Consider the following 16,439-nt stretch of genomic DNA (forward strand, 5'->3'; position numbering starts at 1 on the left):
TAAAGGGGTGGTCCAGTACCTAAAATGTCCTTTCTAAATATCCATCTTTACACCCTAATCACTTTATTTTACCCTTCACTTTTCCCTATCTATTGAATACCTAAATTTGTTTTTTTTTCTTTACTTTACTACCTGTGACTTATCGTTTGAGATGAGTCTCAAAGAAGACGTCACATGAGGCTGGGGGGTTGCACTGAATTCTCTGCAGCTTTGATCAGCCCTTCTAGAACACAACATCATCAGGGAGCAGAGCTGCAGTTACTTACAGTATTACAGTTTCTTGTGTCGCTGCCCCCTGAAGATGTCCTGGTTCCATGGTAATGGTGATAGAAGCAGAGAGCGAGTGCTGCACTCACCTCTCCTACAGCGTCTATTTCTGCTGCTTCTACCTGTGAAAGAAGATGTCGCCAAGTGACAGAGATAGAAGCAGTGAATGACACCAGGACCACTCCACAGCTTCTAGCTACACCCTCAAATAAATCATCATCAGGGGGGCAATGATAGAAGCAATGAAGGACACCAGGGCTGCCCCCTGATCGATCCTGTAAATTCATTTTGAGATATAGTCCTGAATCCAGTGCTACTATTATACCGTCTTTGTCTGCTGGACTTATAAATCTTCATATTTTTAAGTTTCCCAATTAGAAAGATTATTAGTTATATATTCTGATTTGTACTCATCTAACGTTATAAGTTTTCTACTAGTTTTTAAAATTGGTCCAATACTGCAAGTCATGACTAAAGTGTGTAGAAATAAGGGTTTCCAGTAATGAAACTGTAATTTAAAGAAGTGCATCAACAAATTGTATCACCTTAATATACTGCAATCATATTATATGGCACTGTGTACTTACAATTGCTCATATTGCCTTTCTATGCAGCTAGTTCTTATGTTTTCCATATGACATTACTTGATTAAAAATTGACTAACTGAATCCGTCTGAGCTTTATGTAGAAACAGGAGGTCAATTTGTGTGACTCATCAATCACTGCAAAAGTCAATGGCAGGGCAGAGCAGCTGGGTCAGGAGTTGAAGACAGGAATGCTAAATGCGGAGACAAGAGACTTCCTGTTTCTATATAGAGCTGAGAACACAGAAGAATAAACTGGGTAGAAAGGCAAAATGAGCAATTGTAAGTGCACGGTGCTATATAATGTGATTGCAGTATATTAAGAAGATAAAAACTTTGATGGGAGTGCTTCGTTAATATAGTTTCTGTTGGACATGGGGCGACAGGGACATGCTGTAAACCAACCTTCATGTATGTTAGCATTGTATGAAAATTTCTTTACTCCCGACTTGTACGATATAGATTTCATTTAAGGGACATTTACCCGGTACAATTAGGATTTCTATCATGCGGTTCATGCTCTTGGTAAATACATGAATTTCATCCAGTTTTCCCACATATTGTTTCCGATAGTGCATAACACCTTATTACTGTTTTATATTTTATGATGTGCTAGTTTTATCACTAAAGTATTTTTGGACATAATATACTTGTTTTCCTGGGCTTTTTTATGTTTCATATGTTATTTTGAGTTTGATTGCCCTCTGGATCACTTAGTGAGTTTTATGGTGAGACTATTTTTGTATTATTTAGGGAAGATCAGAAGGTAGCAAAATTGTCAAAGTAATGTACGAGATATACTTGGTGTGCTTGTCGATGAAATGCCATGTTTCACTCTGATGCACTATTTTGGCCATCAGAATTCACTGGGATCTATCAGTTGTCATTGCTACAAAATGACCAACATACTCTGCTACTGGGAACAGACCCATGGTATTTTAATATGGAGGTAACATGTCGTGCAAGAAAATCATCTCTCCTAATAACGAGGATGACATGTTGATTCTTATAAATGTGAAGAAGGTTTTATATAACAAAGAACAATTACACATATCCATAGGATAAATGGTACATGTCTCATCACGGGGGAAGCCAATGATTGCTAGAACCAGTTTCTATTCACTGAATGATCACAGTGAGGATTCTGAAAGCAGCAGAGGTCGTGTATCCCCCTGCTGAACTACCACTACAGATAAGCCCTTTAAAATATTATTACACCCTTAGCAATTCTAATATTTGTAATGTGAAGAATATTTGTTTTACAATTTCTTACATTTCATCTTCTGAGGAATTAAATCAGTACATAAAACAGAGCATATCCTCAAAAAATTTATTTATTAAGTTAATACAGCCTTTATTAGCCAATTACAAATGTATCCATGGAAAGCCAGGTACAGAATTCTCAATATAAGAAAACTCACTTAAGAACATACATATTACATGAACAATAAATATGTACTGGATTATTAATACATTATATGGATAGAAAGAATTTAATCACCTCTTTTAATTTGGAGAGAATATGTATATTTACATTCATCCATTCTTACATCTACTATACAATTAATAGGCAACAGTCACGTTCATATACATATTCTGAGAAATTCCCTGTCCAATTTATTAAGTTAACAACGTACTCTATAAACAAACTTTACACAGTTATATAACAAGGTGTCAAGTACAACATTGGTAGAATGAATATTGAAAATTTCATCTTCTTACAAGTTGGGAAGGGGCAGGGGGATGAGGGTTAAAATTAATTCAAGAATAAGCAGGCATGGGAAAGGGAAATACTGAAGTCATCTCTACTATTCCAGGGACGCTTACAATACAAAATGCAATCCTCATTGGTGAATGTTAAAATTAGATCCTGGAATATTTGTAAAGATGTTAGAGGCACAAAATGAACCAGATTTGAGGGTTTTATTATCTTGTAGACAGTGTCAGCTGTTTTACCCTGTAATAATTCCCTAGCAGGTTGGAATGCAGTCACAGGCCGGCATATCTGTGATGCTCTAATAAAAGTCATGGCTTGAATATTTTGGGAAAATATATGTAATAAGATTCTCCACCTAATCTTTTTCCCTAAAAAAGTCCGAGATGGTGCTTTTTTATTTTTTTTTAAAGAAAATAAATGGGAGAATTGGAAGGCTATGCATTAAAACAACCATTACTTACCTGCTGAATCCATTGCCACTCAAGCATCACCTCCCCACTGGTCTTCCTTTACAGGACTATAGTAGTGACATCCAGTCTACAACACGTGACCACTACAGCCAATCACTGGCCTCAGTGGTCATACAGAGGTGGACATCACAAGATTGCGGAGGTCAGTGATTGGCTACAGAGGTTAAGTTTTGTGAACGGGCTGTCTCTGATATAATTCTGTGAAAATGGTCCACCAAGGAGTGGCTGTGGTGGAAACACAGGGGCTTCAATAGAAAGTTCGTTTGTCATTTGAAAACATTACATTCACGTTTTTCAATTTTGTTGAAATCAGGTACACTGTGTTAATACATTTTTAATGAATTTCTTAGGTAGCACATTACTATCAACAAGTCTGACTCAACTAAATTATAGAGGTTATCCAGGATTCAGATAAACAGGTCATCCAAGATTGTGTGGGGTTTTTTTTTTTTTTTAAATAAAACTTGTCCCCCCCCCCCCCCCCCCCATCATAAACGGCTCCACTTTTTCAATGGCTGTATCTGGTATTGCACCTCATTTCTATTCAAGTAAATTGGGTTGAGCTGCAACACCAGTCACATGTCACAGACAGAAGTGGCATTGGCAATGGCAGAAACCAAGCCAATTTTTCTAATTTTGGACTAACACTTTGTTCTCCCCTCTATTCTTAGCTCAATAGCAATTCTAGGAAAGGGGGGACATCGGCTAGGCAGGCCCAACATCGTTTTCTTTACCTTCGGATATGGACAGGCATGGTTGTCAGGGGTCAAAATGTTATACCGTTTTACACTAAAAGAAAAATTAGGTGGAGAATCTCTTGTGCTCCAGATTTACTGGCATGTTTCAGCCAAGAGTACTGTACCTTTGTAATGCTCACTCTGTCAAATATTACCAAGAGGGCTACACTGTATGGACGCCCGTATGTTTCGTTATGCATACATGCAAATCATAATCTATGGATTTGTTGCAAACACAGTACCAGAATATATGTGTTGCATGCATAGATTTCTGTGATGTGTAGAGCAGCATGTAAGACTCCACCGTAAAGTACAGACCCCATGGTATTAAAGGCACACAGTGTGCATTAGTACGCAACATATTGAACCAAAAGCAGCTTGTAGTCTGATCTATATTACTATAAAGAAACACGACAGAAGAATGAACAACCTACCTTCACCTCTAGGGTCATAATCTATGAAGATACAGTATATAGTAGGTGCGGAGATAGAATCCCCAGTGGTTAGCTCCACAGTTACCTGGCTGAGAAAGGTCAGCAGCACATGATGTTAACATGAAAAAGTTGACACATCAAAGTAGCCTGATAGAGTAAATAATAAAATACAGTAAAATACAATAAAACTATGGATATTTGTTTTCAGACCCTGAATGCAGCAGTCATATCTCATACAGGTGGTAGACATCTCACACAGGACAAAGGTATATAGCACTTGTTGTTACCAAACATAACGTGACAGCGGTGTTTCCACAATCCCTGGGGGAAATATGTACAAGAACGTCACTTCTCTGATCTGAGGCAGTAAAACCAACATGTTCCTCATCTGTGTATGGAGTCTTCTGTATAGATGATCCCACTAAATCCTACACCCTTGAATAACAGTTTACAAAACAGTTCTAACAGCTCACCATACCTGCAAGTCTTCATCATCTGGAGCCTGGTAGCTAAAGCCATAGCCACAAATCCAAATGGTAAAAAAAAGCCGGCATGTGATCCTCCTGGTAAGAAATTACCACTTTATTTCTTCACAAAAATCATTAAAAGATCACAGAAATCCATAGATCTATTAAAGATTTAATGGCAGAAATAAAGTGGCTACTTTGTGTTCTTTTTTAACAAGGAAGATAGAGTGGTAGCTTTTTACATAATATCTGAATAAAAGCGGAGCTAGGAAAGAGGACAGACAAGTGCTATTCTCACCTTAACATACACTCTCACCCATTCAGGTTATATGTGCAACTGTCGGCATTTTCAGTACTGGTAATCACAGAAAACCAGTGTTATCTTTCATCTGTTCACCATACTTGAGACTGGTGAAAGAAAAGTCCGATATGTAGTTTACATCCAGTGTCACATTAAAGGCATTAAAAATGTTCAAATGTAGATACGATAGTGCAAATATGAAACAAAAGCTTCCGATAAATGTAATGACATATGGTGAATGTTAGAACACGCATAGATTACATGAGGTCTTATTCTCATTAGCTCTAATACCTTTGCAAGCCCTTAAATGGTATAATGAAGCAATGATTTCATTGGTAGACAATAGCAGCCCCTTTTCAGCCAGTGCAGGGAAGCGATATGCATAATTGTAACTGAAAAAGTAATAACGTTCTTCTGCAGACGGTTCCCAGAAGCCTGTGCACATGAATGCTGGTGCGGTCGATATACTTCCAAGGATAAAGTGAATATTTCCAAGGATACAATGAGGCAGAGGTGTCATTAAAAAGTCTCATCGTCATTGCAGCTGCTAGTCCAGTGGCCAAAAACCTCACAGATATCGCAATATGGACGCTCTTCTTTTCTGTTACCGTGGAAGTTGGAATGAGGTGGAGAGTCAGGCAACTGAGTTTGCGTAGGACAGTCTTCCGTGTCATGGAGATCAAAACAGTCACAAATATCGCAGAACAGACGAGGGGGCACTTTCTTTTTGGCTTGGGTACCATTCAAACTGAAAGAGAGACAAAATATGTACTTTCAGTGAATAGAGAGATGGGAATCTCCTTTTGTAACAAAGGCTTAAGCATGTTGAAATCCAACGTGTACTTCTGGTCCCACTGATTTCTGCAGGTTCGGACATCTAATGTCACCTCAAGGCTGGAGCTAAACGGCAACTTTAGCCACAACATCAGTTTCACAGCCAAAGATTGCCAGGTGTTGCTGCTACATCACAGCAAATGGGGTCGCATTGCAATACCAGTGTTTTCACATCAGTTTCCCCCAGTTAAGCTAAAATGGGTAGAGGGAGGAAGTGACGCCACAGCTTGAGAAATTCTTGACGAGCTGTGGCATTCCTTACATCAAAAATCTTATTCCAATCCCTGACTGGAGTAAGATTTGTTGCGAGATGCATTCATGAACCTCCTAATCAATCAGGAGCTTCCTACCTCAACACACCCCTCATCAAGACTGACGGGAACAAGATATTGACAACAAAGGGCCAAAGTGACTAAGAGAACTAGCCAAGGTGGCACGTCAACACCCAGGTTTTGCTTGACTGACTGGTATCTCCCTGTGTGTGTATATGGAGAGACTGGTCAGTGAATTGATACCAGAGGAGGAAGCAGGCAGGACCTGCCCTTCTTTAAGTAGTCGTCTTAGTCATCTTGTGCCAGGCTTCAAAGTACAGTTGTGCTCAAAAGTTTACATACCCCGGCAGAATTTTTGCTTCCTTGGTTAGTGGTTGGGTGAAGCCATTTATTGTCAAACTACTGTGTTTTTTTTTTTTTTTTTTTAAATCATAATGACAACTCAAAACATCCAAATGACCCTGATCAAAAGTTCACATACCCTGGTGATTTGAGCCTGATAATATACACAGAAGTTGACACAAATGGGTTTGAATGGCTACTAAAGGTAACATCCTCACCTGTGACCTGTTTGCTTGTAATCAGTGTGTGCATAAAAGCTAAGTGAGTTTCTCTGATCCAGACAGACTCTTGCATCTTTCATCCAGCCACTGACGTTTCTGGATTGTGAGTCATGGGGAAAGAAAAAGAATTATCGAAGAAGAAGAAGCAAAAGAAGATATCGAAGGAATTGATAATGCCTGTCAGCAGCGTTCAAACTGTGATTAACAAATGGAAAATCAGGGGCTCTGTAAAAACAGAACCACGGTCAGGTAGACCAACAAAAATGTCGTCCACAACTGCCAGGAAAATTGTTCGGGATGCAAAGAAAAACTCACAAAGAACATCAGCTGAAATACAGGACTCTCTGATAACTAGCGGCATGGCTGTTTCAAGATATAGAATAAGGAGGCACTTGAAGAAAAATGGACTGCATGGTCGAGTTGCCAGAAGAGAGCCATTACTGAGCAAATGCCACAAAGCATCTCGCCTACAATACGCAAAACAGCAGAGACCAGACTCAAAACTTCTGGAACAAGGTAATTTGGAGTGATGAGACCAATAATGAACTTTTTGCCAACAACCATAAACGTTACATTTGGAGAGAGGTCAACATGCAAGGAACAACACCATTCCTACTGTAAAGCACAGAGGTGGATCGCTGATGTTTTGGGGATATGTGAGCTTCAAAGGCACAGGAAACTTGGTCAAAGTTGAAGGAAAGATGAATGTTATCAGCAAATACTAGATGCAAATTTGCACTCATCAGCCCGGAAGCTGCGCATGGGACATACTTGGTAGTTCCAACATGACAACGATCCAAAACACAAGGCCAAGTCGACATGTCATTGGCTACAGCAGAACAAAGTAAAGGTTCTGGAGTGGCCATCTCAGTCTCCTGACCTCAATATCAATGAGTCACTCTGGGGAGATCTCAAGCGTGCAGTTCATGCTTGACAGCCCAGGAATTTACAGGAACTGGAGGCTTTTTGCAGAGAAGAGTGGGCAGCTTTACCATTTAAGAAAATAAAGAACCTCATCCACAACTACCTTGAAAGACTTCAAGCTGGCATTGATGTTAGAGGGGGCAAAACACGGTATTAATAAATGGGGCATGTGAACTTTTGATCATGGTCATTTGGATATTTTGGGCTGTCATTATGATTTAAAAAGAGAAAACACAGTAGTTTGACAATAAATGGCTTCACCCAACTACTAACCATGAGTGGAGAAAAAGTTTTGGTGTTATTCATATTCTCTGAAAAAAGGCGAAGAAAGCAAAAATTCTGCCGGGGTATGCAAACTTTTGAGCACAACTGTATGTCTTCTATAAAACTCTGCATCACTTCAAATCAAAACATAGATATTTGTAATGATGAAACCTGTCTCCGATTCTTGTGGACTGTGGTTAGGGCAGCTGGAGATACCTAGCAGAATCTTTTTGTCCTCCAATATTCACTTTATATGCAATCCTAAAAATACTAACCGAAGAGTTAAAGACTCTTTCACACTGCGGGGCTTATGTCTGAACTCCCCATGCCCTTGCCCCCAGCAAAAAACGATTTGGGCATATGTGCTGACAGGGCCATAAACTGTAATGGTGCCAACAGAGTCAACGCGTGCTCTTTAATGTTTAATTTTCCTGCCTATACCCCTACCAGAGGCGGACACTCAGTCAGACATACTAGACTGAGCGTGGGGATGAACGCAATGTAAAAGGGGCCCTTACTAGTCAAGGTATTAAAAACTACAGATACCTGTCATGGTTATCCATATCTTCCACATTGTTTCCATTCAGCGACGCTTCGACCATTTTGTCAATCTTTTGTTTTAGATCATCATTTTTTCTTTGAAGTTCAATGATGACAGAATTGAGAAAATCGATCTTGGAGGAAAAAAACAAGCGCATCAAAAGACAAATTTCATGCTCTCTCACACATAATACACATACTTAAGGATCATAAAATAATGCAATATTTTAATCTAATGGTTAATAAGTCCTAAAAATTATACACAAGATTATTGTTTAAAAATCTCTTCTCAGTTGATAGTGTCAGTGTTTGAAAGCGCACCATAGAAACAACGATTAATAGTCCCTTGTGATCACTGTATACAATAAGTTCCATTCCAATTGGGCTGTGAAAAGTACTATTGTGATTCAAGAGAACAAGAACAGCCAACAACTCTGCAGATCCGGCAGCATCTCCTGTGAGTACATACATTTTATCAATATACACTATTGGATAAATATGATTATGGGGTACCATCTATGCAGTTAATAAATGAATTCTGGATCCCCACTATTATGACAGTATGATTGAATCTCTAGTTGGGGTATTACGGACACAGTATTCATAGGAATGCTGCGGGTATCAAGGACTTTTCTTGTATGTGAGGATGTTTGCACTGGCAACAGTAATTGCAACTGCTTTTAGAAGAATCATCTGAAAGATCTACACAGTTTGGTGCATCTGTAAAAGCAACTCAATTGCTTTCTTGACCCCAATATTCAGCAAAAAAAAAAACATTTTTACAACTACAAACCATTCTTATGACTCTAATCTCTCACAACTATGTGCGGCTCTGCAACTCTTTCAGTGCAATCCAGATAGGAGACGTCTCCGTAAAGTAACCCATCCAGCTCCTGAGCCCGGGTTACTTATTTAATCCTGCATCCACAGATGTAAAAGACATCAATTTGCCAACATCACATACCTGGCTTTCCATGGGTGACTTCTCTTCCAGGTATTGGCTATTGAATGAGGCATCACCTAATTTACATAGAAAATAAGGATTAATAAATTAAAACATGGAAATGGAAAAATGACATAAAATGGTAAATACATTTCTTCTTTTCACATGAAAAAGCCTAAACAGAGGTTTGAATCGGGAAATAAAAGTCCCTAAAGTATAAATTCACAGCAATATTATAATGTCTCTCCGCAGTGGGAGGAGGGGGCAATTCTTCTTTGTTTTGAGAATGAATTTAAAGTTTCACGCTTTCACGCTGTGTTACATGTTGTCATGTGTTTATAAAACATAAAAGGTTTAAGAAAAAAAAAAAGGCATAAATAAAATTATTTTATGGGTAACAAAAATCAAAATCTATATTAAGAAATAATCTATCCATAACAGGAGCGGCCAGGCTATTTATGATGTGTTCATACAAATTAGATGAATATCAGCAGAACCACCCGACCATCTAATGTGTATTAGTATGATCCAACTGACTTACAGACAGCAGATGTCGAGGGAAAAAGATAGGGCATGTTGTATTTCAACATGCTTGATGTTTACTTCTCAAGGGGTGTAAGATATCACCAGCAGTGCCGGACAGCAGCTTGCTCCTCTCTCCACATTGATAACTTGTGCATATACGGATTTGTATACGGTGTGAATTGTTTGAGTAATAGCAGCAGCTACAGACTCATGCTGGAGGGACTATGGAACAGAGAGTGCTGCTAACGGTTAGGCTTTTTTCAGGCTCTCTCTAGATTGTAGTGTATGACCTCTTAGGTTTGTGCATGCCAGTTCTCTCCGGTTATTAAACATGTGATGATAAATATAATTATGGTTGCTATATGTCCCAATTAAAGAGTAACCATAATTTTATTTCATAAATCTATAGTACACATACAAATAAGAAACTGTGTAATATATATTATTTGAGAAATGTGCTTCTTTCTCCTCCTGGATTGATCTTTCACTCAATTCAAGAGTAGACAGATTTTACCAATACCCAGATATGAGAAGACATTTAGTGCTTATAAAATTCCATAGAGGGGGCAAGATGAGGAGAGAGGAGCTAGAGGCAGACACATATTCTGCTGCAAATTCTCCTGAAACATCAGTTATACTTCTCCATAGAACTTTATGAGCACCACCGGTCATCTATCTCAGTAATGGAGAAAATCAATGAAGACAGATTATGCCCATGAACTGAGAATTTTGAGAAAGAAACAGCAGTTCAGGAGGGGAAAAAAAAACAGAATTCTCTGATGAAGATATATTACAAAGCTTTTTATTTTCAAGTGTGCTAAATATAAATTAAAATGATGGTTACTCTTAATGGGTGAAATTTCTCTTGCAGAGACTCGCGTCTCCGCAAGAGAAATTGACATGTTGTGGTCTGGAGAGACGCGCCGCATGTCCTTTTCCGCAGGTGTCTCTGTACACATAGTAGGCATGGGATTTCTTAACATCCCATCCACTATGCTGTAATATCTGGACGCTGCGGGTTGGACGCTGCACAACCTGAAGTGTTTACTGATCATCTGCACATACCCTTATTCTTCCCAAATTCCTGAAGTCTGAATGATTCTGCTGAAATGAGATGTCTCACCAATGCTGCTTCCCCTCATGGTATGTCACAATAACTCAGCGAGAAGCAGCATTCTCCTGCTCCTCATCTTTACAAAAAAGCTGTAAACACTAACAAACCACCATAGACTTTCGGAACGTGAAGAAAACACATAACATCTATTATCAAGCTTCAGAGATTCACATGTGCTAAGGATTTTTGAAAAAGGCTTTGGTCTGAATCCCTTTGACAGAGTATCGTACATCAGGAGAGCACTTAGTTGTAGCAATGGGAGTAAAAATGCCGAAACCATCTCATTAAAGGTTTCTACTACCAGTAGTTCAGAGAAGTAATAAAGCAATTAAAGTTATTCTTTAAGTCATTACAACAAACCAAGATAACATTGCTTCCCATTGCTAAATGCAGCATGTTGATATGACTGAAGGATTTGGGGACAATAGTGTCATAAACCCACAGCTCATTTCGCTCTCACCGGATGAGTTTGACAGGTTGCTGAGTTGCGTTTTGTTCTCATCCAGTTCTTTCTCCAGGCTTTGCACTTTTTTCTCCAGCTTGACTTTTTCAGACTCCAGTGACTTTACTGCTGACTGTAAGGTTTTTGCGGATTCATTCTCTCCCCGAAGCAATATAATCTAGAATAAAATACAATAAAATATTGAATGAGTCCTTATGCATTTTAATGGTCCAACTGTTTAATTAGACACCACTATATACAAATATTGCCACCACGTGAATATTGAAAGTCTTCAGTAGAATATTTGACGTAGTCTGACACGCTCATTTTCAAGTGCAAAACACAAAATTAACACCACAATAGTAATTATGCCACGTTCCAATAAAGCCAGAAGAGAAAAAAAAATGATCCTTATTGGCTAACCCATTATATAACAAAGCTTACATTTCTCAGGATACTAACCTTTGCGTTCATAGTACTGAAAGACTGAAATATTAGGGCTACAAAGCTTTAATCCTTCTTTCTCTCTATGCAGTACTTAAATAGTCTGCAATCACTGCTGTATATGGTGCCGCCTACAGCTCGTAATGATGGGTCTCTATTGATTCAAGGATAAAAAAGCTATTGTGCCATTGGCATGTCAGCTGCACTGATGGCTTCAGACACAGTATTCTCTTTTTCCAAAATGACAAATCTTTATTTACTCAGACTCTGAATATCAAGATCACAAGTCTGCACTTGTTAATTTTGGGCATGGTAGGAGTAAACTTATTTTGCTACAGTTTATTTATTAAGAGCACACCACAATTATACAGTGTTAGGCAACAGTATTTTCATACGTGTTTTAACATGGGTTTTCAGGATTGTATGGAAAAAAAAAAAAAAATTGCCTATCCTATTGTCTGCTTCTGCAGATGAGGCTCCGGACCAAGCAAAACACAAAGTAGAGGTAGAGTATAACAAAAAAACCAAACCTGTGTGTGCATGGTAGCACAATGAGGTGAACAACAAAGGATAAAATAAGAGTATCTGTCTGTATATTGGGGTTCGGATAAGATTTAAATTCTAATGACCGTAGTAAAATAGCAGTGGCTTAAAATGTATAAGGCACGAAAGGTGATCTCCGGTACCTACGATCTAGGAATTTATAAATAAAATAAATTGGATGCCGAATTTAGAAAGATGTATTTATTTTGAGAGAAACGTAATAACTAAATTTCAGAAACCATGGGCATCTCAATTTACAAATGGAGCATGGCTTCAAGAGAATTGTTAAGATACCACTTGGAGCTGTTTAAGGAAGATGGAGTGAAATTGTTTTAGCTGGACTTCAGTGTTGGCACTGTGTTTTATGGTATAGGAGTCTAAAATGAGCGTGGGGAGGGCTGGAAGGAGCAGTGTATCTGTCAGAAGACTCGCCGTATTTGTTGTTTGAAGTAAATACTGAATAGTGATGAGCGAATATACTCGGTACTCGAGATTTCCCGAGCACGCTCGGGTGTCCTCCGAGTATTTTTTAGTGCTCGGAGGTTCTAGGTTACAAAAATAATATAAAAAAAAGCCACCTGATGTAAACGTAAATAAATAATGTAAAAATATTAGTAGAAACTGAAGATGAAGGAACAGGATACTGTCACACCGCTGCTGCCGCCGCTCGCCGCGTCTTCTCATACTTACCTGTCCTCGGCGTGGCTCCTCCTCTGCAGCGTCTTCCTTTCAGCATCTGCTCTCACCCCCTGCTGCTCGTCGAGTGCGCGCGCACGCCAGGGTCAGCTCTGCGCGTGCGCACTTCTAGCTTCCCTCCTGCGCTTCCTGCTCAGTCCTCTCTATCACCCTGGAGGACTTTCACCCGGAGGTAATGCGCAGCACTGCTTTATATATCCGCCTCTTCCTCTCTCCTGTGCCTATGGTCGTTTGTGTATTCTATTGCCCTAGGCTCCCTTTCTCTCTTTACTTTTTCCGTGTTCTGACGTTTGACTTCTTTCTCCGTCTCTCCAGCGCCCTGCCCGTTCCTGTGTTCCAGCTTTGTTCCAGCCAGTCTCTCCGGTTCCCCGTCCGTTCCTGTGTTCCTGCCTAGTTCCTGCCAGCCCCCACTTCCGCAGTATCCTGAACCCCTGTGGTGAACCTGTCGGCTCCTGTTTTCCCTGCGGTACTCCTGCCTGTCTCTGTGCCCTTGCATCTTCTGTGTTACTATTGGGTCCCTGCCCCTTCCCTAGCCTCAGTCACTCCCGGCAGCTTAGTGTATCTCCTTTTTCGTACAGGTCCCCCAGCTCCCGTGGCGATAGTCCCTCACGGGCCTGCCCCTAACTCTCCCTGTATAGGGGGAGGTCCATCTGGTCAGCTCATCCGTGAGTGGTTTGTTGCTGCGGTCCAGAGGGTCCATTTTTTCCTCGCTCTAACGTCACAGTACCATAGGCCATGGACCCCGCTGGTGTCTCTGCTACTCAGAAGGAGTTGCTTTTTTTGCGGGAGAACCAAACCAGGATCATGTCTTTTCTAAAGAATATGGAGTCTCGCTTAGCGGCTTTACAATCCTCTGATCCTGGCAACGCCTCTCAGTTGGCTGCTCTTCAGCAGGAGCTTAGCCAACAACGGTACACTCAGTCTCATATTTTGAATTTTATGGCCTCTGTGGATGCTCGGCTTCTGTCCCTCCAGGGAGCCGCCTCTGTTCCTATCCAGGCGTCTGCTCCGCAGCCCTCGCCCCGCCAGGCCTCCTCGGTGTAGTGGAGATCCAAAGTTATGCCGCGGCTTCCTAAATCAGTGCCAATTGCATTTTGAGTTGTCACCACTACTTTACCCCACCGATCGAGCTAAGGTAGCCTTTGTGGTGTCTCATTTGGAGCGAGACGATCCTTTGGTCACCCAACTTAACTCCTTAGATACCTTTCGCAAGGTATTCGATGAGCCTGGTCGGTTGGTTTCTACCACGGAGTCCCTCTTCAACCTTCATCAGGGTACTCTTTCCGTAGCCCAGTACGCCATTCGTTTCCGGACGTTGTCCTCTGATTTAGGCTGGAACAACGAGGCTTTGGTTGGCGCGTTTTGGCGTGGTTTGTCCTCTCGGATTAAGGATGAGCTAGCAGGACGGGATACTCCTACCACCTTGGATGAGCTTATCTCCTTGGCGATACGCATAGACTTGCGCTTCCAGGAGCGCTATCGTGAGGTTGTCAGGGAAAAGAGACCTCTTCGCCTGCCTACTACCACACGAGGTGCATCTTTCTCTCAAGCTGCGGCGACTGCTTCTACATCCTCTCCTGAACCTATGTAGGTTGATCGTCTCAAGTCTGCTGAGCAACGTCGCAAGGAAAGACTCGCTCAAGGTCTTTGCTTTTATTGCGGCAGTGCCTCTCATCTTCTGCGTTCCTGTCCCTTGAAGCCGGGAAACGCCTCCACCTAGGTCAGGTAAGAGAGGCCTCCCTAGGTACGTGTGATTCCTCTCCACCCTTGATTCTATCAGTTATTTTACATTTGGGTTCTTGTAATTTTTCTTCGGAGGCCTATATTGACTCGGGAGCAGCTGGAAACTTTATTCAACTAGAGCTTGTTAACAAACTTGGAATTCCTGTTAGACCCTTGGAAACTCCTAGACAAATAGCTTCTGTCGATGGTCGGCCTTTGCAGGAGACCGTCAACTTGGTCACGGAGAAGGTTGATTTTCAGATTGGAGCTCTTCACCGCGAGAAATTGGCTTTCTTCGTCTTGCCTTCTCTGTCCCATCCGTTTCTTTTGGGGCTTCCCTGGCTCAGAAATCACGAACCCACTCTGGACTGGCATACAGGGGATGTTTTACGTTGGGGACAGTCGTGTCAGAATAGATGTCTACTCTCCGTCAAGCCTGCAAGTTTTTATCAGTCTGCTCCAGTCTCTGAGGACCTCCCGTTGGCCTATCGCTCCTTTTCGGACGTTTTCAACAAGAAGGAAGCAGAGGTTTTACCGCCACATCGTCCGTATGACTGCCCCATCGATCTAGTCCCCGGTTCCACTCCTCCAAGAGGTCGTATTTATCCTCTATCCCCTACTGAGACGCAAGCCATGTCCGAATATGTCCAAGAGAATCTAGCCAGAGGCTTCATCCGAAAGTCTACCTCTCCTGCTGGAGCTGGTTTTTTCTTCGTTAAGAAGGATGGTTCTCTGCATCCATGCATTGACTACCGAGACCTCAATAGTATCACAATCAAAAATAAGTATCCTCTCCCTCTCATTCCTGAACTTTTTGATCGCCAGCAAGGAGCACGAATTTTCACCAAGTTGGATCTCAGAGGAGCCTATAACTTGATTCGTATCCATTCTGGAGACAAGTGGAAGACTGCGTTTAACAACAGAGACTGCCATTACGAATATTTGGTTATGCCCTTCGGCTTATGTAACGCACCCACAGTCTTCCAGGAACTGGTGAATGATGTCTTTCGGGATTTACTGTACTCTTGTGTTGTAGTATACTTGGATGATTTTCTTGTGTTCTCAACAGATGTCTTCCCATAGGAGAGATGTCCGGCAAGTACTTCTACGTCTGAGGGAGAATGGACTTTACGCGAAACTTGAGAAGTGCATCTTTGAGCAGTCATCTCTACCTTTCTTGGGTTTCATCATTTCTGATGCTGGTCTGCGTATGGATCCAGAAAAAGTTTCTGCAGCACTCAACTGGCCGCGTCCACTCGGAGTTATTCAACGTTTCCTGGGATTTGCAAATTACTACCGGCAATTTATTCCTCATTTCTCCTCTTTATCTGCTCCCATCTCTGCTATGATTCGTAAGGGTGCTAATCCTCATCTATGGTCTGTTGAGGCTGAAGAGGCTTTCCGATCCCTCAAGCAAGCTTTTTCCTCTGCTCCAGTACTTCAACGTCCTGTAGCCAACAAACCCTTTATCCTGGAGGTTGTTGCTTCTGCTATTGGAGCTGTGCTCTCTCAAAGATCCTCTTGTGGTCATCTTGTGCCCTGTGGCTTTTTCTCCAAGATCTTCTCTTCCTCTGAGAGAAATTATTCCATTGGAGATCAGGAACTTCTAGCCATCAGATTGGCACTGGAAGAGTGG

General features: G+C 41.1%; 1 protein-coding gene across 7 annotated transcripts in view; it reads right to left on the minus strand.

Moving 5' to 3' along the window:
* Positions 1–2,167: 2,167 nt before the first annotated feature.
* CLIP1 (CAP-Gly domain containing linker protein 1) overlaps positions 2,168–16,439 on the minus strand; it is a 121,838-nt gene continuing 107,566 nt past the window's right edge. For all 7 annotated transcript variants that reach the window (XM_077293154.1, XM_077293152.1, XM_077293150.1 and 4 more), the window contains 4 exons: positions 11,417–11,576; positions 9,339–9,394; positions 8,381–8,508; positions 2,168–5,725 (listed from right to left, as the gene is read on the minus strand). In XM_077293154.1, the coding sequence (XP_077149269.1) occupies positions 5,497–5,725; positions 8,381–8,508; positions 9,339–9,394; positions 11,417–11,576 (573 nt within the window). In that variant the 3' untranslated portion in view covers positions 2,168–5,496. The remainder of the gene's footprint in view (positions 5,726–8,380; positions 8,509–9,338; positions 9,395–11,416; positions 11,577–16,439) is intronic.

Source organism: Ranitomeya variabilis, chromosome 1 (genome assembly GCF_051348905.1).
Source record: "Ranitomeya variabilis isolate aRanVar5 chromosome 1, aRanVar5.hap1, whole genome shotgun sequence".
Taxonomy (NCBI): domain Eukaryota; kingdom Metazoa; phylum Chordata; class Amphibia; order Anura; family Dendrobatidae; genus Ranitomeya; species Ranitomeya variabilis.